Source organism: Nannospalax galili, unplaced genomic scaffold (assembly GCF_000622305.1).
Source record: "Nannospalax galili isolate Female #2095 unplaced genomic scaffold, S.galili_v1.0 scaffold307, whole genome shotgun sequence".
Lineage (NCBI taxonomy): Eukaryota > Metazoa > Chordata > Mammalia > Rodentia > Spalacidae > Nannospalax > Nannospalax galili.
The window spans coordinates 701,435-722,658 of NW_008359625.1; the positions used below are offsets into that span (position 1 = coordinate 701,435).

The 21,224-nt window shown below is 45.7% G+C and overlaps 1 protein-coding gene across 2 annotated transcripts in view; it reads right to left on the reverse strand.

Annotated features, from left to right (window-relative positions):
* Positions 1-21,224, reverse strand: part of LOC103726069 (solute carrier family 23 member 1-like) — a 55,647-nt gene that overhangs the window by 31,897 nt on the left and 2,526 nt on the right. The window contains exons 3-4 of one of the 2 annotated variants that reach the window (XM_029558870.1): positions 14,316-14,459; positions 10,501-10,658 (exon numbers count right to left, since the gene is read on the reverse strand). In XM_029558870.1, the coding sequence (XP_029414730.1) occupies positions 10,501-10,658; positions 14,316-14,459 (302 nt within the window). Of the gene's footprint in view, positions 1-10,500; positions 10,659-14,315; positions 14,463-21,224 lie in introns of both variants that reach the window. The other variant, XM_029558869.1, reaches the window with a different exon arrangement.

Here is a 21,224-nt window from a genome sequence, read left to right on the forward strand (position 1 = left end):
TAAGAATGGCGTGAATGGTGACCTTTGTAGGTCATGCCTGTATGTCATATATGTCACAGATAAGGCCAAAGTGGACAAGACCGACTTCAGGCTCAGAGCATCTGGTCAACCTCTAAGGATGGTAGTCCTAACTATGGACTGATAGTTCAGGACCATCAGAACCAAGGGAATATGGAGCAAAAAGATTTAAGATTGAGTGAGATGTTCTGTATGAAACACACAAAAATTCAATTAAAAATTTACAAAAAAAAAAAGAATTTTTTAAAAAGTAAATAATACACTGTTATCAAATGGCAAGAAAGAGAGGAAGGCATCAACACATGGGTTCTGAGGTTGCACTTGGCATTTCTAGGACTGTCCTTAGAATCACAGAGGAGAGACATGTCACAGTCCAATGACTCAGCATTGCCTGTGGCTGAGGCCATTTGGAAGATATATTCACAGTCCTGTCTGCTGCTAGTGGTGACTCATTCTTGAAAACAAAACAAATATTAATAAACAAATTAACTCCTGCAAGGAAGTAAAAATTTTTTAAATATCACTCTTCAAAAGTTCAGGTCATCCTTCACTACATAGAAAATTCCTTACCTTAGAAAAATCACTCCTACTTATACCTAAAAGATTTTGCATTCATAAATCAAGAAGTATATGAATAAAAAAGATATTGTATTGAGAGCCCAAATCAGCTCATACAGCTATATTGCAGAAATGTACTCAATAGAAGACTTTAAAGATAAAAACTGTTATTATTTCCTCCCTCTAAAACAGCAAAAATGCAAAGATATATAAATAAGAAAGAAAAGATAAGAAAATTAGAGTACTAGTCCAAGAAGTCTAATACGTAAATAATAAACGTTTCAGAGAGAAATGCAAAGCAACTAAAAGACCAGTATTTACACACAGAAATGGATTATTGAATGTGAAGTATAATAGAGGAAAATAAACTTGAGCCATGAGACACAACTGGAAATTCCCAGCACAAGCATTATAAAGTCACAAACGTTGCAGAATCTCAGAGTTACATAGGTTGTGGCTCCTTCTGTCTTCGATGGGTGGAACTGGAAGGGATGATATATAAGGCTTTGGGAGTCTTGAAATCGTGGGATGCTAAAAGGCAATGTAATGTTTCAAAAGCCTGAAAAAAAATGTCTTTCAACTGAAATTTCTGTACCCAAACTATCAATCAAGAATGATCATAGAATCAAGATATTTTTAGAAAGTTTGTTTCCCACACACTCTCTCTCAAGGCACCACTGGGTTGTGTGTTAGCAGAAAAAAAGAAGGAAGGGAGGAAACAAACGATTCAACAAAGAAACAACATGAAGAAGATTTCCTGGAGAGGGAGAGGGGGCATCTCGGATGACAGCTGAGCACCAGAAACAGACAGCAACCACCTCAGAGCATTCAGAGAGTTCCAGAAGATTGAAAATATGCTGACAAACTGTCTAATGTGAATGAGATTCTAAAGAAGAGATTTAGACGATAAACTGAGTGTTTTGAATTGATTTAGAAATAAGTATACAGTACATTAAGTCTATTGCAAACAAAATGGAAAAAGGCTGGACAGGAAATGAATTTCGTGAGCCAGCTCTGAATACCACCATGGTCACTGCAACATAAACACTGAAGACTGCTCTCTGCCAGGTGGGAGGAAAGTAGGAGCATGGGAAGTATGCTTGTGTATGGTGAGAGTGAAGTGTTGAGAAAGAAAACGAACTCCCAGTCACCCAAATGGGCAGACCAATCAGCAATGCCTAAGGCGGAAGCATGTCATTTAGATACTTGAAGGCAAGCACCTAAATAGCTTGGAAGGTTGAGAGTACTCACCTATGCCTAGAAGAATAGAGGGAAAACCTCCAGTGGGGAAAGGGAAGCCTTTTGTCTTCTTCAGACCAGTCACAGCCAGTCTCAGTGATGCAGACCTGTAATCCCAACACCTGGGAGTCTGAGGCAGGAGGATTGTGTGGATTCAGGCCAGACTGGGCAACATAGCAAGACCCTGTCTCAAAAAGCAAACAACACAAACCACCACTAGCCACTATCCTTAGTGTGTCCCTGGTAGCCTAAATTGGCAATGGATTGGTAGGCTTTGCTCTGTCCCCCTCTACTATGCGCCAAAGGCAAGGATGCCTGCCCCTTTTGTTTTTATGAGCTTTCATGATGCTAATCTTAAACAGAGATGACCACCAAGAGAAGTTACAAAGGAATCTCAAGAGCCAGAGCCAGAACCTAGAGCCAGAGTTCCCAGCTCCTTCCCAGGGCGCAAGGTGGCAGGCACTGGACTTTTGTTCCCGGGTACAGGTTACAGAGTGCAAGCTCACTAAATATGTGTGATACTTGTCTAAAGAATGTAAATGGTTATTATCTTTCCCAGTCATAAAGTGTCACACATACTTTGGGGACAAGCAAATGACAAATAAACAAAAATATTAAGAGTGAATTTAAATCATCATAGTTGTACAGCTCAGAAATAGCCACTGACCTTGTGTCCCAGTCTGCTTTTTATCTGAAACCAGATAAGCTTCACCAGCACACCGATGAGGTCAATACGGCCCACAAACAGCCTATGATATTTCTTCCCTTTACTTTGTTCCTGTCTTTAAATAAATGTTTACCTCTCATATTCATGAATTACATTCATCACTGTGACAACTATAAACTTAAAACAACTCAATAGGAAATGGTTAAATAAATGAATGCATTTATTCTACAGATTGCTAGGTAACCAGCTTTTGAAAAATGCCATTGCAAGGGTTGGAGAGTTAGCTCAGAAGATAGGAGCACTGGTTCCCCTTTCAGAGGACCCACATGGTAGCTTACAACCACCTATAACTCCAGTCCAGGGGGATCGGACACCCTTTTCTGGCCTCCACAGGCATCACATGCATGGGGTGCACTTACATACATGCAGGCAAAACACTCTTATGCATAAAATAATTTTAAGTGCTATTGTAGGAATGTGTTTACTGAATAGGACGATATTTATGGTGTATTACATATGTCCCCAGGGGAACATTTCTCTTTACCATAATTAAATTTGTTTTTTATCTTTTTGAGACAGGGTCTCCCTGTAGCCCCAGCTGGCCTGGAACTGTGTAGATCAGGCTGGACTTGAATTCACAGAGATCAGCCTGCCTCTGCCTTCCAAGTGCTGGGATTAAAGGCATGCACTACCATGCCTGGCACCAGAATTAAATTTAAAAAAAGTCATTTTAATGGGGGGAAGGGCAAGATACAAAATTATATAGCTATTACTATCCTTTTATTGTGATGTGAAAAATAAATAATTGTGTACCAGGCATTGAGATAACTACTTTGCATACATTCTATAACTTAATTCTCTTTTGGGGGTGTGTGGGGGTGGGAGTGAGACAGGGTCTCATGTAGCCTAGACTGGCCTCAGATTTGTTATATAGCCAAGATTGGTCTGGAACTCTTGATTTCTCTTGGCTCTAACCCCCATGTGCCTCTAATACTCAAGGCTTTGGAAAAACCGTTCATCCTCACAAAAGCATGAAGTATCCAGGAGAAAAGAAATGGAAACATGGTCTGGCCATGATCACCTAGGGTCCTAAGAGAAGATGAGCCCCTCACAAGGTTAGGGGTTAGACTAGGAGGAGTTTGAGGGACTCATGGAAGTGGAAGATGTTACCATTTGAGGACAGATATGTCTGGAGCTTGAGTTGCTGGATGTCAACATCTCCTGTGTCATCCATCACCTCAGCTCCCTTCTGACAGTCAATCCAGGAAGCAGGCAAAAGATGATGTCCCAACAACTTTCCTTTGAAATAGCTCATAAGAGGAACAGAGCTTCCAGAATGTAGGAGGCTAATTAATTCTTCTTGAACTTGAAAGTATCACTTTGTTGTGAAGAATCCTTGGTTCCCCCCCAACAAGAACCCTAACCCTTCACTAGAGGACACAGAATCTATTGTTCATCCTTGTCTGAGCGCCTGACCTCATGCAGGTACTGAAAATACCCATCACACACATGCCCTGTCGATAATTGCTACCAGCTCAGACCCAGCTGTCCTCTTTGGGTCACAACAGCCCCATCTGCCTCCTCGATTGTGACCAATCACGAGCTTGTTCTGACAGTCAGCACTGTGCTGCCTCAGCCAGAGCTCAAGTGGTGGCAGAAACAAAGATGTCTCAAAGAGACGTTTGTAGACTTCCCTTTGGCTAATGGCTATCAGACTATTGAAACAATGGACCTCCCCAAAATTGGAACTTCCCTAAGAGTTTCATGCTGGAAGAAGGAGAAGATTGAAGCCTGGGGTCAGCTAGGGAAGGAGCTTGTCTCCTGGAAAGAGATTTCACACAGTTCTGACAATTTTCAGACCACCTTGCAGGAGAGACTGGAGGTGAGACCATGCCGCACCAGTGATGGGCAGGACCACACCTTGACCTAGACTGCAAGCTATGCATATCTCTTGCTATCTATCTAAACTTAAGCCTCATGGCAGGACCTTGAAGATGGGTTGGGGTTGGAGAGAGGTGGCAGCACTGGGCCTCTTTTCCTTTTTCTGGTGTAGCCACATTCAATACATCTCCTTTTTGTGTTTTTCACTATGACTTTGCCTGTTTAATTGGTCTGCAGTGGTTGAATCTAGGTTGCTGAGGCTGCCAGGGTCCAAGTTTGTGGAAGAGCTTCAAGCTTGGAAACTTGAGACCCAAATCCTAGTCCTGGTTTTGTGTTGTGGGAACTTGGACAAGTCATTTACTTTGCTAAATTAGGAAGATGTGGGCAACAGTCTTCTACTTCTCTCAGGGAAAGGAGGAATTCAAGAAATTTTTTGTCTCCTGGAAATGACTTAGAAAGAAAGCAGGTGGGGAAGTCCTTTGACTGGAAAGCATGAAAGGCCAGGCCAGCAATGAATATCTTCCTTTGGATGCTGTCCACATTCCATCTGCCCTGCCAACACTTGGCCAAGCTCCCATCCATCTACCCTGCACATAACTTTGATTCCAGTAAGACAAACTTTGATTCCAGTAAGACCAATAGGTCTCCAGCATAAGAGAGGGGCTAGAACAATGCAGCTGTGGCAGAGGCTCATTGAAGGGACCTTTTTCGATTTTCTCTGCAACACAGGCCTGGCATAGACTCAGTAGAAAATGGATTTACAAGGCAGAGCCCCTCAGCTTCATGGCTCCTTCTAAAGTATAGAAAAGGCTGTGGAGGGGAAACTACCACTGCTGTTCTGCTGAATGGACATGTGTCAAAGTGCATCCTAAATATTTATGTTGATACCCATAGACTAGTGTTGTCCTCAGCTGTGATCATAAAAGCAAATGGCAGTCAATGTAGAGACTTACGGCTGGTCAAGATGCTGAGAAGTACTGGCTGTTCAGTGCTCAGCATTAAACAGGGCACCTACATCACATTCTCCAAGGTTCAGAGAACAACACAGAAGGGGGGACAGGAGAAATGGAAGAGTCAAATGATGGGAGGAAAGCCCTGGAATGTTCTTATGGGCTTCACACACCATGGCACTCATGAACTTACAGCAGCTGCAGTTGCCTACATGGGGCCTGCTCAAGATGGGGCCCCTAAACATTCAGTCACAGATGGTACAGCTCATGGGGCCCTGCCTAGCCCTGCCCACGGCTAATGGCAGAACAGGGCTGCTGGAGGAGAAGTTGGCCTTCTGGGGTGAAGCCACTGGCGAGTTATCCATGAGCTGGTGGATAGCCCCACACTCATGCCCAAGTGGGCTCTCCTGGATAAACCCAGTGGGTCACAAAGTGGAAACAAAGACATTAAAGTGGGATGGGGACTTGGTGTGAGGAAAGAAGGCATTAGCAAGGGTGGGAGGGGGATGAGAGAGGGTGGAGGCTGGGTATAACCAGAATGTTTATATACATGTGTGAAATTATCAAAGAATAAATTAATTATAAAAGGCCCTAGTGACTCATTGACTAGTGATGGGCCTTTATAAAATTTATAAAGCAAAAGTTTTCGGTCATAGCTTATGTGCTCCCTTCCCACACCACCCCTCTAACCTCTACACTTGACATCAGATGGCATTCAAAGGTAATGAACACTTTAAGACCTTGGGTAAGAGGAAGCCGATTTAAGATAAATTTGGTTTGAAAGGACTGAGATATATTTATATGGTTTGAGGCCTGTAAGATATCCACGTGGAGTTAATTTACTGCTAAATACCGTAGCTTTGCCACAATTTCCAGATATGCTACCACCACCATTGTGCCAGTCCACTCACTGCCATGACATGAAGGTCCAGGACCAGTGGTGGCATTGTGATGTCAAGGTGTTCTCCAGCACAGCCATGACATGTGGGTGAGGGAGAGGTAGCTGGGGAAAAGGATTTGAAATGAATAGAGCCAAAGCCACCTTTGGAAAAGTTGATAATCATTAAATATGCAAAATTGCCAGAGAAAATTTGGTTATCATCAATGTGGAGGCAAAAGTGGAAGATTTCTCCTGTCAGGAAGCTGCACAGCTATAAATCCACCAGTTATACTTTGTTTTAAGAGAGTATCTCCAGCAAGCTGAAGTGGCGCACACCTTTGATCCCAGCTTTTGAGAGGCAGAGACAGGTGGATCTCAGTGAGTTCAAGGCCAGCCTAGTCTATATAGAGAGTTCCAAGCCAGCTGGGGCTACAGGGTGACCCTGTCTCAAAAACACCAAAACAATAAAAAATAAAAATAAAAAACCACAGAAAACAAAACAGGGTCTCCCTAATAATTCTAGCCTGGAATTCACTAAGTAGACCAGGCTACCCTTGAACTTGTTGTGATCCTCCTGTCTCTGCCCCCTGAGTGCTGGGATTACAGGTGTGGGCTACCACATCGAGCTTGCACCAGACATTTTAAAGTTTTTGTTTCCTTGCAGTTCTGGAGGTTGAACCCTAGTCCTGTGTATGGGGCATGCACGCTCTCTCTGGGCGCACTCCCAGAATGGCACTCCCCCGCCACACCTGGCTAGTCGCTGGCGGGTCTGGCCACAGGCGTCTCTGGCCGCAGCAGGTGCCCTGCAGGCTTTTCCCAGCGGCTCAGGTCCCATGTCTCTGGAGCTTCTCTGCTGCAGAAGCATTGTCCTGCCGAATCCTGTCCCTAATTCACCTGTGTACTTTTCCTCAGGATGTGAGGTCCACTGGCCACTGAACCCCACAGGAGAAGTATGGAGACAGCGAAAGCTAGGATGTCCACGAGTCGGTAACGAGGGAGTGCTGCTCCCTGGAGAGATTGGGCCGCCAGTAGTGACACAAGACTCAAGACTTGGCTTAGTCTGTGTTACAGCTTTATTCTCTGAGACCCAGCTCTCTGTGTCCCAGCTTTCTGCAACCCAATTCTCTGACCATTAAGAGAAGACTAAGACATTTATACCATGGGGGTAGTGGTAAAAGCTTTGGCTGTTAGATGCTTTGTGAGGCATTCTATTTACATATGGAAGTGGGTTTCTGCCAGACTGCTGTCTGCTAGGAAAAATCACAGGAAGGCATGGTACCTTTCAGAGCCAAAGGCCATGTTTATGTTATGGCATTTGTGGCGGACACTTCAAAAGGAGAGACAGGAAAGATGCCAGGAAGACACCCTGCTTATGAAAGGAGCCCGCAGCACATGATCCCGAGCTGCATGAGCTGTCCAGTCGTGAAGGGACTTCGACTTTGCATAACAGAGGCTCCCAACACTGTGCAGGCCCAGCAAGCACTCCACCACTGACCTACAGCCCCAGCCCTTGATTTTTCAAGTTTTTGATAGAATTTACGCCCAGCAGAAATTATCAGAATTCTTCTGTTTGGGGGTGCAAATCAGTGTGTGAAGTCATGTCTGCCCGGCAGTGGTAACAAATAAATCTGGACTAGGGCCTCCTAGTCTAAATTATCTTTCTCTCTCTCTACAAAATAGAGGCCTTGCTGAAGAACATCAAAGTCTGAAACACCAGGGGGAATAGCATATGTGGCCATCAGCTAAATTAATTTTAAAATGCGATACTATACTGGGGAATTTGGGGCATCTGTGGTCTATCTTTGTAAAATTTGTAATTTGGAGCTGGGAAGATGGTTCAGCGGGAAGAGAGCTCACTGTGGAAGAGGAGCTGAGTTCAAATCCCCAGCACTCACATAAAAGAAAGCTGGGCAAGGTCACATGTGCCTGTGATCCCAGCATTGGGGGCAGAGACAGACCAGCTCCAGGAGCCCACCAGCCAGCTAGCCTAGCCAAAATGTGAGCTTTGGGTTCAGTGAGAGACCTCAAAAAGTAAGGTGGAAAATGACAGAAGACACCCAACATTCTCCTCTGGCCTCTGCATGTGTGTTCATGGGCACATGTATCTGCACACAGGTGAACATACAACACACATACACAATAGAATAAGAAAATAAATAAAATTTGCAATTTGCTATGATCGGCTACTTTTTCCAGTATAAATATTCTCATTTCTACATGATTTTATATTCATAATTTTTTGTGCTTTTTTTTTTTAGAGAAGACACCAAAGTCTACACCAGCTTCAGGCTGTACAAAGCCCATATCTTGTCCTTGAAAGTAAGTGCTAAGTAAATTTTAAAGACAGGATTCACACAGATTTGATAGAAGGGAGGTAAACAGAAAAGGTCAAGAGGATCCCAAAGAAGAATGTCCTGAGAGGACAGGACCAATGCCACCACAGTGTGAGTCTAGACAGTGAAGTGGGACAGACAGCAGTGGTGGTGGACTGCTGTGAACAGAAGAGGTGAGAGATGAGGTGGGAGGGGCCCCACAAACACACCTCCTAGAGTCACAATTTTTCTCAGTCGATTTCTGGAGTCAAGGAACTCCATTTTACCCAACAGCTCACATACACACACAGGGGCTTGATGGTTTAAAAATCACAAATGACTATTGCAGATAGCCACAGATCACCTCAGCAACCCCAGAAGGCTACACACAGCCTTATGTTCCAGGTCCCAAGCCACACATCTGGATCAGGAACATCTGGAGCAGAATTCCTCTTCACTTCCTTGGAACGCTCCCTGGTCTGTCCAAGGCTAAGCATTTGGCTTAAGCTGAACCAACACAGTTCTTCCTTAGAACTGTGAGATGTAGGCGAGCCACTGAAGAACTCCCCTGCTTTTGCTGATAAGGTTTGACATCTGGAAACCCTGTCCACAGTCATGCTGTAAACAGGACTTCTGTGATTTTTTTTATTAATTAAATATGTTCCTTGACGATTTCACCCATGTACATAATGTATACTGACCACTCTGAGGCCCACCCCACTCCCATCTGCCTACTATTCTTGTCTATCCCCTACTTCCCTCAGACCTTTTTCTCATGTTCATGTCTATTTGTTTTGTGTTGTGACCCACTGAATTTAACAGCATCTTTTGTGTCACCCTGAGTTTGGAGCTATGCACTGCAGTCTGGTGGATTAGGCAGTGGGTACTCAGCTGAAGAAAAGACTTCCCACTCTCCCAGTACCTCTCAATAGCCAACAGTAAGGAGTGGGGCCCTAGGAGGCACTCCCTACCCTGACTGATTGTTAGCAAGGCCAGCCTTTTGTGCAGGGTAACTACAGTTGTGAGTTCATGATTGCAGTGGCTGTGGGAGTCTAGAGGATGGCACTCCACAGCCCTTCATCCTACCTTCCAGCTCTTACATACTCCCCATCCCTTCTCCCTCAGTGTTCCCTGGGCCTTAGAGATGTCTGCTAATTTTATTTATCAACTTGACTGGGTTGCCCAGGGTGCCCAGATAGTTTGTCAGTCATTATTGGGTATGTCTTGTGAGGATGTTTCCAGAAAAGATTGGCATTAAACCAGCAAATGGAACAAGGAAGCTAGCCTCACCAGTGTGGGGAGATGTCAACCTTATAGAAGATCCAAACAGACAAAAAGGCAAAGGCAGAGCGAATTTGTTCTCTCTCCCCTTAGGTTGGGATGCCTATCTTCTTCTGCCTCCCAAATCATGGTGATCTTTGTTCTCCAGATGTCAGACTCACAATGCACTGACATCATGAGCTCCCACCTCCACTATCCATAGCATTTGGAGTGAGCCCAATCACACTACATCTTTGCAGATCTCTCACGTGTGAATGGCAGCCTGTGGGACTTCTCAGTCTCAGTGACAAGCAGGGGCTGACTCCCATAATAAATCCTGTCTCATGTAGAGCCATACAGACTCTAAATTGTCCACAGGCCTTCACACATATGCACATGCATCTGGATCACATGTTCATCATCAGATGAACACACATATAAATACACTCAGCCCCCCAAAAAGAGAAAGACAAGAGTCCTGTGGCATTTGAGTCCCTGGTTCATTATGTCCCCTGTCTTTCTCTTAGTTTGATTTTAAGTTAATAAAGGGTACCTTTTTCCTTTAAGCTAATCTGGAATTATGTTCCTTTCAAGCATCCTGCTCAAGTACTTGCTATCCTCTCTGATATCCTACCAACCTCTTCACTGTCACCCCAGTCCAGCCACAAGCCAAGCCGACCACACTCATACCATAGCAGGTAAAACTCAAAACCCACAGACAGCAGTTTGACCTACCTGACCCCAAAAAACACTTGCAGGAGGGTGCAGATGCCTGAGACGAAGAAAATGGTGCTGATGAGGTAGCTCTGTGTCAGAGGGTCATTCTGAAGGCACAGGTCCTTGGCCAGGATGAGTGGCACAGCCACAAGGCCCCCCAGGGCTGTGAGGAAGTGCTGTGGGAAGAACAAGAGGAGGTGAATATGCAGAGCAGCCCAGCCCTCCCCAGGGATGCCCACCAATGCCCAGAGGTAGGAACTCTGCAGCTGGTCCCAGAGGGGCTGGTAGTGAGTGGCAGACAAAGATTAGGGCAAGTAACGGGAACTAGGAAGTTCTGGTCTAAGAAGCTGAGACCCAGGTAGAGGCCCCGGCGGCACCGTGAGCACAAGGCCATTGTGTTGGGAACTGACATTCTCAGAAAGAAACAAAGGCAGGGATACAAGCTCAGGAAGGTGGAGCAAAATCTAAGATGGGCCCTTAAGGATACAATTATGACTTGTCATTAAAGGAGCACATCACAAGAGCGAGCAATAGTGAGAAAGTTCTGATGAGTGTGAGCTTGGAGCTGTTGGCCAAAGGCTCATTGAGCTCCACTTGCAGGACAGAATAGACCCAGAGTTCAGGGCAGGCTAGAAGTCACAGAAGGTAGCCTCAGCTACCAAGAGGATAAATCAGATGTGGGTTATAGACAGACAGGAGACAGCTAGCAGCTAGCCCTCAATATGGTACAGGAACGAGCCACTATTTCATATACTCTGGTCTCAGACCAGGCATAGGGGATCTACTCACTCATCAGCTCTGTCTGGAGCCACAAGTAAATCTGGCTCGCTCCCCCCCCCCTCTCTCTCTCTCTCTCTCCCTTCCTCCCTCCCTCCCTCCCTCCCTCCCTCCATGTTTATATATGTGTGGAGGCCAAAGGTTGATGTCAGGTGTCTGCCTCAGCTGCTCTCCATCTTACTTTTGAGACAGGAAGCCCCAGGGATCCTCCTGTCTTCTCTTCCCCAGTGCTGGGATTACAAACTTGCACCATCATGTTTGGCTTTTACATGGATTCTGGGGATCAAACTCAGGTCCTCATGCTTGTACAGCAAGCACTTTGTACCAACTGAGCTATATTCCCCTATCCCACAAATCTGGTCCTTGAGCCAAATACTCAGTGAACAAAATCAGGTAAAGTCAGCAGCTTCTCGCCTCTGCTCTCATCCAAACTCTTCTCGGATAACTTAGATCATGTCTCTGCTAGGATTTCCGCAGGTCTCATGTTCCCAGAGCTAATAGAATCCCCCTGACTTGTTGGTACCAGTGAGTGTATGGCTGCATGTTTACCCAGAGTACAGGTTTTCTACTGTATCATATGAGAACATTGTGGGAATTAGCCAAGTAGGCTTGGTTTGCTTAGTTTACCTATGGGTCCTGTCAAGACAGTAAATGAAAGAGAGGGAGGGAGGAAAGCAGGAAAGGGGAAGGGACAAGGAAGAAAGGACAGAGGGAAGGGAGGGAGGGACAGAAAGACAGAGGGTAGGAGGGAGGAAAGGAAGAGGGGAGAGGGGCAAACAGGGAGGGAGGGAGTTTCCCTGAGGAGCAGTGCCATGAAGAGTTGCCAGTGAGGTGCTGCTATGGGGAAATTTGGCCACAAGCCCTAGAACACCTAATCCTAGCTTGTCCCACTTCTCATCCTCCCACAATGCTTGAGCAAGCCCCACACAAAGGAGGCAAAGGAAGAGTGATTACATTTTTATGTTCTTATTTCTTTGCTACTTTGATCCCAAACCTCAATATGCTCAATATTAGTAAAATTACACAGGAAAGGCTGTTGTCTTTTTCCTTAAGAAAACTAAGTCTGCAACCAATGATGGCTGGGGAGGGAGATTCAGTATTGTTTAAGGGTAAGACTCTTAGTATTGACCAGGCTCCACACCGAAGGGCATTTGGGGACACAAATCTGACTCTATAGGATATATATCAGGTTTGTATATATAGATATAGGTAGATAGATAGATGATAGATAGATAGATAGATGATAGATAGATAGATAGATAGATAGATAGATAGATAGATCAGGTGGGCTATTAGAAAGGGGGTGCAGATTCAGGAGGGACTCTATATTGCATGAGATTTGCAAAAATTCAATTAAAATTTTAATTAAAAAATAATAAGAGAAAAAAGGAAAACTTAAGTCTGAAAAATGTACATAGACAACACAGGCCTGCTTTTCCATCCACCCCCAGGTAGAGCTGAGTCTCAGAATGCACTTCTTCAAAAGGATCAGGTACCATAAGCGACCCACCCCCAGAAGACAGCAAGAGAGCATGCAGCCCACCGCCTAAGGTGGGATGGGCCAGGGTCTCCAGAGCAACCTGGACCAACACCGCTGCGGGGAGAGCGTGCCAGACCTCTCCGGCCATATGGGTGGAAATAGCAGGAAGAAAGCAGAGGAGAAACAAATGCCAGGTCCTGTGACCACATCAAGCCATGTCTCAAAGGGACCAGTCAACCAGTGGATTATCCACAAGGTTAATCCCCTCTATGAATGTTCTAGAATAATCCAACCAATATGACCAACACTGCTCTTTGACAGAAGAGTAAGGAGAGGGGATGGGAAGTGTATTGGAGGCAGGGAAGACTTTGAACATCCTGACAGCTTCCACAGACCAACTATGGTCAAAGAGGGGTTGGCTGCTCAGGAAGGAAGTGTATAGAGAGCTTTCAGAAAAAGAAGGTATGCGTATTTAAAGGCACTGATGATCATCCACTGATCCTGGCATGAGTTTAATACTTGATAACCGCCCCCACCCCGCTTTTTTTGGGTGGCACTGTAGATCGAACCTAGCATGTCTCACACGTTGGGCAAATGCAGTACTTCTGAGTTATATCCCCATCCCAGAACCTGATAGTTTACAAATGCTTCTTTGATCTGCCACCAGCTAAGCTAATATGAGCCACTGTAGTTAACAGGCCTAGAATCCACCAGTATTATATTTCTTATCTAATATGTCCAGCAACACTGGCTAACCTCACTTATCAGGGTTAACTACCTCCCTCCTATTATCAAATAAACCTCTTGATTCTAGAGACTAGATTGTGTTTCACGGAAGCTGAGGCAGAAGTAGCTGCTGCGGGCAGAACTGGCCCCACAGGTCCTTGGCATGGTACCTCTCCATCTTCCCAAAGACCTAGCCCAAGAGAAACGGAGTTTTTTAACCAAGCCTGTGACCCTACTCAAGTCACCAGTCCCTGTCCTTGATGTGACAAGTCACCTTAGCATTGGTGAGAATCTTTTTTTTTTAATAATCAATACCCATCTGTGCTGGATAGCTTTAGTGTCAACTTGACACACCTGGGTTGGGGGAGCCTCAATTGGAATTGCCTCCATTGGACTGGCCTGTGGCCATGTCTGTGGGTCATTTTCTTGATTGCTGAGTGATGTGGGAGGGCCCATCCCACTGTGGGTAGTGCCACCCCTGGGCAGGTGGGCCTGTGTTGGATAAGAAAGCAGGCTGAGCAGGGACCAGAGGAACAAGCCAGTAAGCAGCATTCCTCCATGGCCTGTGCTCCAGTTCCTGCCTCCAGCTTACTGCCCTGAATTCCTACTTTGCGACCTGGGAGATGTAAGCTGAATAAACCCTTTCCTCCCCAAGTTGGTAGTGGTCAGAGTATTTTGTCACAGCAATGAAGAAACAAACTAAGACATCATCCCCAAATGTTGAGAGAGAGAAATAATCTAGGGATCAATATGGAAAATACATTCTCAACTGAAGTTGGTGCTGTTTGATTTGATCTGTGGTTTTTGATACAGAACTTCTCTGGACCCAGGGCTTGCTGTGTGGTCTTACCTGGATCCCCAGGAAGATGCAGAGATACCATGGAGGGACATCCAAGATGCTATAGGCAAGGTGGTTGCTGCTGGGACTCTCGCGCCTCCCATCCTGCTTCCTGCCTTGGCCTTCAGTGTGGGAGCCGAGCACACCATCACCCCTCTGCTGGGAACAAGAGAAGGGCAATGTGAACACTCCAGAAGAAGACAATCAGACCTCCTGACTTCAGCTGTAACGTGGGACACCCTTCTAGAGACAAGAGGCCACAGACAGGGATAACTGTTAGCCAGGTGGGGTCTGAAGGTCCAGACAAAAAAGACCAGTGTTAACCTGTTTCCTGTGTTCTCCATCTTCATCAGGGCCTCTGTGATGTCTGGGGCTGTGGAGAAGGGGGCTGACCCAATGCCTTAGCAGAAAGGCAGCTTTGTGAGAAAGGAGATGGGGACCAGCCTCAAGGTCAGAAAACAGGTAGATTTCCCTCTTGGGCTTTGTGCATTCTCCAGGGACAGGGGGACCGTGTTGGCAGGTGTCACAGCCCCTTCACAGCATGTCTACCATGAGGGATGGCTTCCTTCTCCAGATGGTCTCCTGCCTGCTAGTTCTGAGATGCACTGGTTGTGCCTTACTTTTCTTTATTGTGTCAGCTGCTTCTGCAGTCTCTGTGGTCAATGAAGACTGAATGAACATTCACAAACTAATGCAAACAAATGCCGTGCATACAGAATAACCTAGAGCCAATGGCCAACTTGCATTCCTACCCTTAAACCAAAACTTAACTTGGAATTATAGGCTTTCACTTCAACTTACAGACTGTAAGCTTATTAACCTTGGGCAAATTAATATTTCTGTCTCAGCCTTCTTATCGAAATGGCACCACCCTTGTAGGTGGTTGAAAAAAATTAAATTACAACACAAAGCATGTAGTCCAGGGCTTGACACAGCAGAACTGCCCAATAAATATTAGCTGTCATGATCACTATGATCTTCCATTAATGGCATGCTGACATTGTGATACCTTTGGATGACAGGAACATGAAAACATCCTCTCTGGTGTGGCTAGAGGTAACAAGGCCACTAGCATGAAGGTCAAATCACTCTAGGTGATGTGTCCCCAGGGAGTCCTGGGCTCTGGTCAAACCACAGAGGGCAGAGTCTATGCAGTGGCACAGCCAGGGCTGCCCAAGTGTAGCATGGGCAGTAGGAAGCAGTTCTGGAAAAGGTACTGAAAACATTCACTCCAAAACCCACCTGTACACCTAAGCAGCCTATGCCACAGCCCAGCCTTGTGGACCTGATCTGGAGCAGAGCCAACTCATGGTGCTCAAGGGCAGACACTAAGTACTATGATTCTGTGTGTGCCTTCCTCCACGGGAAAAACGCTTAAAATGATATTAGGAAACCACATTAGTACAAAGGTGGATATATTCAAGTATCAAAACATTTTCTTTACTCTCAAAGTACATCTTTTATCTGATTATTTAGTGATGCTGAGGGTCAAACCCAGAGCCTGGGGCTCAAACCTAGAGCCTCGCCCATGCTAGGTACTCTCTGAGCTACACGCCTAGCCTTTCCCATTCTACCTTAAAACTCATGAGCTCGTAAAGTACTAGGAACCTGGGCACTGTGTGTACTCTACCTAATGAATCAGTGGCTCCACTCCAGAGAGATGTGAGAAGGGGATGGTGGAGTGGCTGCTTGCTTAGAGAGTTAAGTTCAGAATCTGATCAAGAACTGGGTGGTTCTCTACCACCTAGCACAGTTCTGAAGAACCATTTTGTTCTCATACAAAACAACATTCACTCATTCATCTTCTAGTATTAGGTTCTAAAACAAAAATGTTAGAAGTTTTTCACCCCTAGAATGTAGTTGGTTCTCACTGAGCTGATGAACTAAATGGACAAATGTATCAGGGGATGGCTTTGGAGGTCTTCTAGCAGTGGGGTTGTTTTTTCAATGTCTACCTTTAACTGATTGGAGCTCTTTTGAAATATCATGTCTGTCCTATTTAGACTTCTAAAAAGAGGGATATACTGATGCCACTTGGTCCTTGGGTTGTGCATGACAGAAGTCTGCTCTTCCTGAAGGGGTTACAACTGGACCAAAGATAGATTAAAAGCCGCTGGAGGGAGTGCTGACATTTAAAGTCCATCTGGTGAGTTTTTAGTGACTGTATGGCAGAATCTGCAAGGAACAGGCAATTGAGAGATGAACCACAGGAAAGAGGAGGCAGGAAAGACAGAGAACATGTGTAAGAGACAATTGATTGGCTCTAGTGGGGAGTGCATGCAGAAGAGTTGGGTACATGTGATCTGTCACTCTTCAGCACAGGACTTGACCACCCCCAGCCTCAGTCTTCCCATCTAGAATCGGGGACACTCATAGAGTGCCCACAGGCTCAGGCCTGTGTGGCGTGGGGGTCCCTGTTATGTGGCCCATGAAAGAATGATCTGTTGTTATAGCTGTATAGGTTTAGGCAGCAAGCTTACCTCACACTCTCTCCAAGACCTCTCAGAATTCTCAGAAGGGTGAAGGGGAGGGAAACACTGTGACATGGAGGGAACCAATGTCAAAGCCTTTTGCCAGTCTGAGGTCTTCTGAATCCTCCAAGTTCTGTCTTTATACCCACACAGGTTATCTTATAGTTATGGAAACTAACTCTGCACTTGCTTCAAAACAGTCATCTGAGAAAAACTGATCCTGTTTGAGGCACTACATTTATAAAAGAGTGAGAACCTAGGGCTAAGGAGAATATTTTCCCTGAGGAAGCCAGTTCTTCCCCTGTGATAAGAGTGATCACCATAAAGCCCTGATTCAGGTACAAGCAGAGCCTGAGACCATAATTTGACCTCGTGACATAAACCTTTCTTCAAACACACTTGTTTCCTTCCTCTGTTGTGTGTTTACTTTTCTTTTTCTATCTTGCTCACCTAATTGTATATAGTCTTGGGAACTTGGGAACTGCCACAAGCTATCTAAAGAGGTGGGGCATAGAAATAGAAGAAGTAGAGATAAAGTACACCATGGGTCTGTGTGTCAGCCATGAATTGCTAGTGCATTGAAATCGTCCATCGAACCAGATGACACCCCAGATATTGGAGAGTCAGTCTAAGATGAAAGTGGGAGATGTTCCATCTCAGGACACAGCAGAGTATGGAGAGAACAAAGAGAACTCTTCAGCAGGAGCTGTGCATGTGAGCCACAGAGCAGCAGAGGAAAGCTTGTGAGCCTCTCCTGGAGGAAGAATGGATTTTGTGAATCCGTCCTTGACAATGAGCAGTATTGTGACCACATCTCTTCTGGTTGGAGGTCTTTCAACTCAATATGTGGACTGCAATCTCAATAGAAGATTCATCAAAGAGGCATTTTTAATGAGGCTGGCATTTTCCCAGTCCTTTGTGGGTTACAAAGAGATTCCAGAGCTTACTCTTGTTTGGGTCTTGCCGTCACCTCGTTTCTCCCCATTGACTTCATTGGAGCTCAATGAAGTCACAGGGCTTGTCTTACATTACCTAGGAAAGCTGCCTACAACTTTGGTCCTGTGGGTACAGGGACAGGCCTCCAGATCCCAGGAGTAGGCGGGCAGGGCAAGGGGAGGCCCTTGTGTAATGAAAACAGCAGTGATCCTGGGTGACGGTGGGTCTTGTGCTCCCTCTGACATCACTACCACACACAGTGTCTGTTCCTTCCAGTCTTCAGGCCCGACCTGATCTAGATCATTTCCTACATTCCTGTTTCCTGGTGCTGGCTATTTGGATTGTCCAAGTTCCTCCACAGTAGCCTCAGTGTGCTAAAGTACCCTCACTCACCCTATGCTCACATTCAACCTCAGCAGAAAAAGTGAGGCATAGATGCCACTGTAGAACACTGTCCTCCAAACCTAACCATTACTATCTCCATCAAAGCAGCTGTGGCTGCTCATACCTGAGATTTCAGTTACTCCCTCCTGTACCCCAGTGTTATTCTGCCACAGCTGCATGTGATCCTGGAGGTGTTAGAGAATACAGAGTGTGGATGGTTAACTGAAGTAGGGGAGGGGGAGCTCCATATAGAGTACAGCTATGGGGAAGTCATCATCCATACTGGTGTACGATTTCTCAGTAATGTAACCACTTTGGGGTCACCCACACTCCCATAAGCAACCCCAGCCCATATTCCTATAAGTAAGCCCAACAAACTCACTCACCAAGCTAGACTTTGGTCTGTCATTGGTGCCCTGTCTGGGGGTACATAGACATTTGACGATAAATCATGCAACACTTGGTGCCAAAACACGAACATGACAGAACCAAGGCCGAGGAGGAAAGGAATAGGTGCATCGTCCCCACTATGGCTGATGGCACACGCAGCTGGAGTAAAGCTGTCTATGGGTGGAATGCCTGTGGGGGCAATCCCAGTATGTGGCCATCCTCTCCCATGTGGAATGACATGCCTTCTTGCTATAGCGCTGGCTGCAATGTCCCTGCTTTGGGTCACAGGACATGGAATTGAGGCTGAGTTGTCACACAGAGGGAAAGTAGGGGTAGAAAGTCTGTGGCAGAAATCCCAGTGGGGCTGTCCTCCTCTCTGTGGAATGCACCTTGATAAATGTTGTCCATCAAGACCATACAGGGACAGTCCACGAATGTCTGACAGGTCAGAGAATATATTGCGGTTTCTAAAAGTAACACATCTGGAACATGATCGTAAGGGGGCTACAGAAGTTGCGCTGCCCCTGCTGTGGGTAAGAAGCAACGGGCTGAGCTGTCTGCTTCAAAAGAACTTCCCCATGTAAGAGAGGAATCACAACAGGAAAACATTGAAGTGCAGACGCTGTTTTCCTCACTAGCCTCCAAACTGGCAGGAAAAGTAGGAAAATGAGTAAGACGGAGATCGTGGTTGGCCATTCCTTAAGGTGAAGGGACATAGGAGAACAGCACAAATTGGATCGGTGCTGAACAGCCCCTCCTGCGAGCCAAAAACTTGGAGCCCATGGGAAGAATCGAATAAGGAGAGAGAGAGAGTAGGAAGAAATGTAAACGAGGAGTGGCTGAGGGTTGAGAAAGGGACTGAGCATGGCAGAGGTCATGTGTGGTACCTAGTTCACCAGGTATGACAAGACTTTCGGGGAAGAGTTAAGAAAGACGTGAATTCAGCAAGGATCTCATTGTGGTTTTGCTGAGCCTCATGGCAGTCCAGGATTTTTGCAAGGTATGAACGGCTCTAGAGAATCTGGGTGACAGGCTGATATGCAAATTGGGTTTGTGAAGTACTAAAGCAATCAAGAGGGGATGTGTGCTGGATAGCCTCAGCTGTCAACCTGACACACTTGGGAAGAGGGAACCTCAACTGGGGAATTTTCTCTATAGGATTAGCCTGTGGGTAGATCTGTGAGGCATTTTCTTGGTTGTTGAGTGATGGGGGGGCAGCCCACTGTGGGCAGTGCCCCTCTGGGCAGGTGGTCCTGGGTTGAATAAGAAAGCAGGCTGAGTACAGGTCAGAGGAGTGAGCCAGTAAGTAGTGACCCTCCAAGGTCTGTGCCTTGGGTTCCTGCCTCTGGGTTCCTGCCTTGAGTTCCTGCTCTGACTTCCCTCAAGGAGAAACCATGATATGGAAGTGTAAGTCAAATAAACTCTTTCTTCCTCAACTTGGTTTTGGTCAGAGTGTTTTCTCACTGCAATAGAAAGCTACCTAGGACAGGATGAGAACTAGAAAAAGTAGGAAAGGGGGACTTTCTGGGTTACTCAAAAGCATATATAGCAAAACTTGTTCTGAGCTTGGGTTCCTAGGGAAAAAACAGACAGAAATTTAGATGCTGTGGTTGTGCCTTTGGAAGGCTTAGAGCCTGAATGAAGTTCACCAAAGAGGTAGGTGGATGATGGGAACATACCAGTGAGACCCAATGTGTCAGCAGTTATGGACCAGAGGCCCCACTTACAATTGTAGATTTAGTGTTGGCTTACTGAAGCCCAACTTTTAAACATCTATTTAGAAAAAAATTGCAGACGTATTGGTCTTGTCCTAATGTGCAGAATGTTCAGGCATGGGTCAAGGCTAGAACTAGGGGCATTGGGCATCAGTTTATAGAGATAGAATGGTATAGATAAACAATTTAAACCTGACCTAGGGGTAGGTAATTTTATCCCCCATAGTATTCTGTGTACAGTTCTCCCCTGGGAGTAAAGATTGCATACCAAGCTCAGGGCCCTTTCAGCAGGCAGATGTGCCAGTGAAGAGGTAACAGCTGGCTGAAGTGCTGGCCCAGAGAGGGAGCCTGTGACGGTCACTGCAGATGAGAACATGACTCTGCTTCCCCTCAGCCCTGGGCAGGTGAGGGGAGCACGAGCCAGCCCTGACTGTCTGTCCTCTGGAGGTTAGATACACAGGAGTCCCAAGGCAGCACCTCAGGATGAGGAAGCCAGACAGCTCCTGGAGACTGTGGATTGTGGAGAGATAACTAAGGTAGTGCCTTCCAATGACACCTCTGTGCTCCACATTGATCTTTTGAGGATACAATTGATTCAAGTGGTAGATTTTTTTTCATGCTCTGCTGGGTCTTGCTAACATTTTTTTTTTAGCATCCCCTTAGTTGCTGACTCCTGAGACTAACTGGCACTTCTTAGAATGGATGATGATGGGCCTTCAGAGATTCTTCTCACTCTCTGCAAAAAGGTTTCATTACAGAGATGGTATGGTGCTAACCTCTGAGCCTTTTACAGATTTAGAAAAGCATCTGAAAGCTGTGTAAGTACAGCTGAAAGAGCCCAATGGCCAGGCAGAGCTGTGGAATTCTTAGAAACTTTATGGTTGGGTGAAATACAGATGATACCTAACAAGGTGATTGAGAAAATCCTACAACAGCCTAACAATGAAATAATGGTTAAAGAGTTTGAATGAAGGTACTGTGTGCGTGTGTGTGTGTGTGTGTGTGTGTGTGTGTGTGTGTGTGTG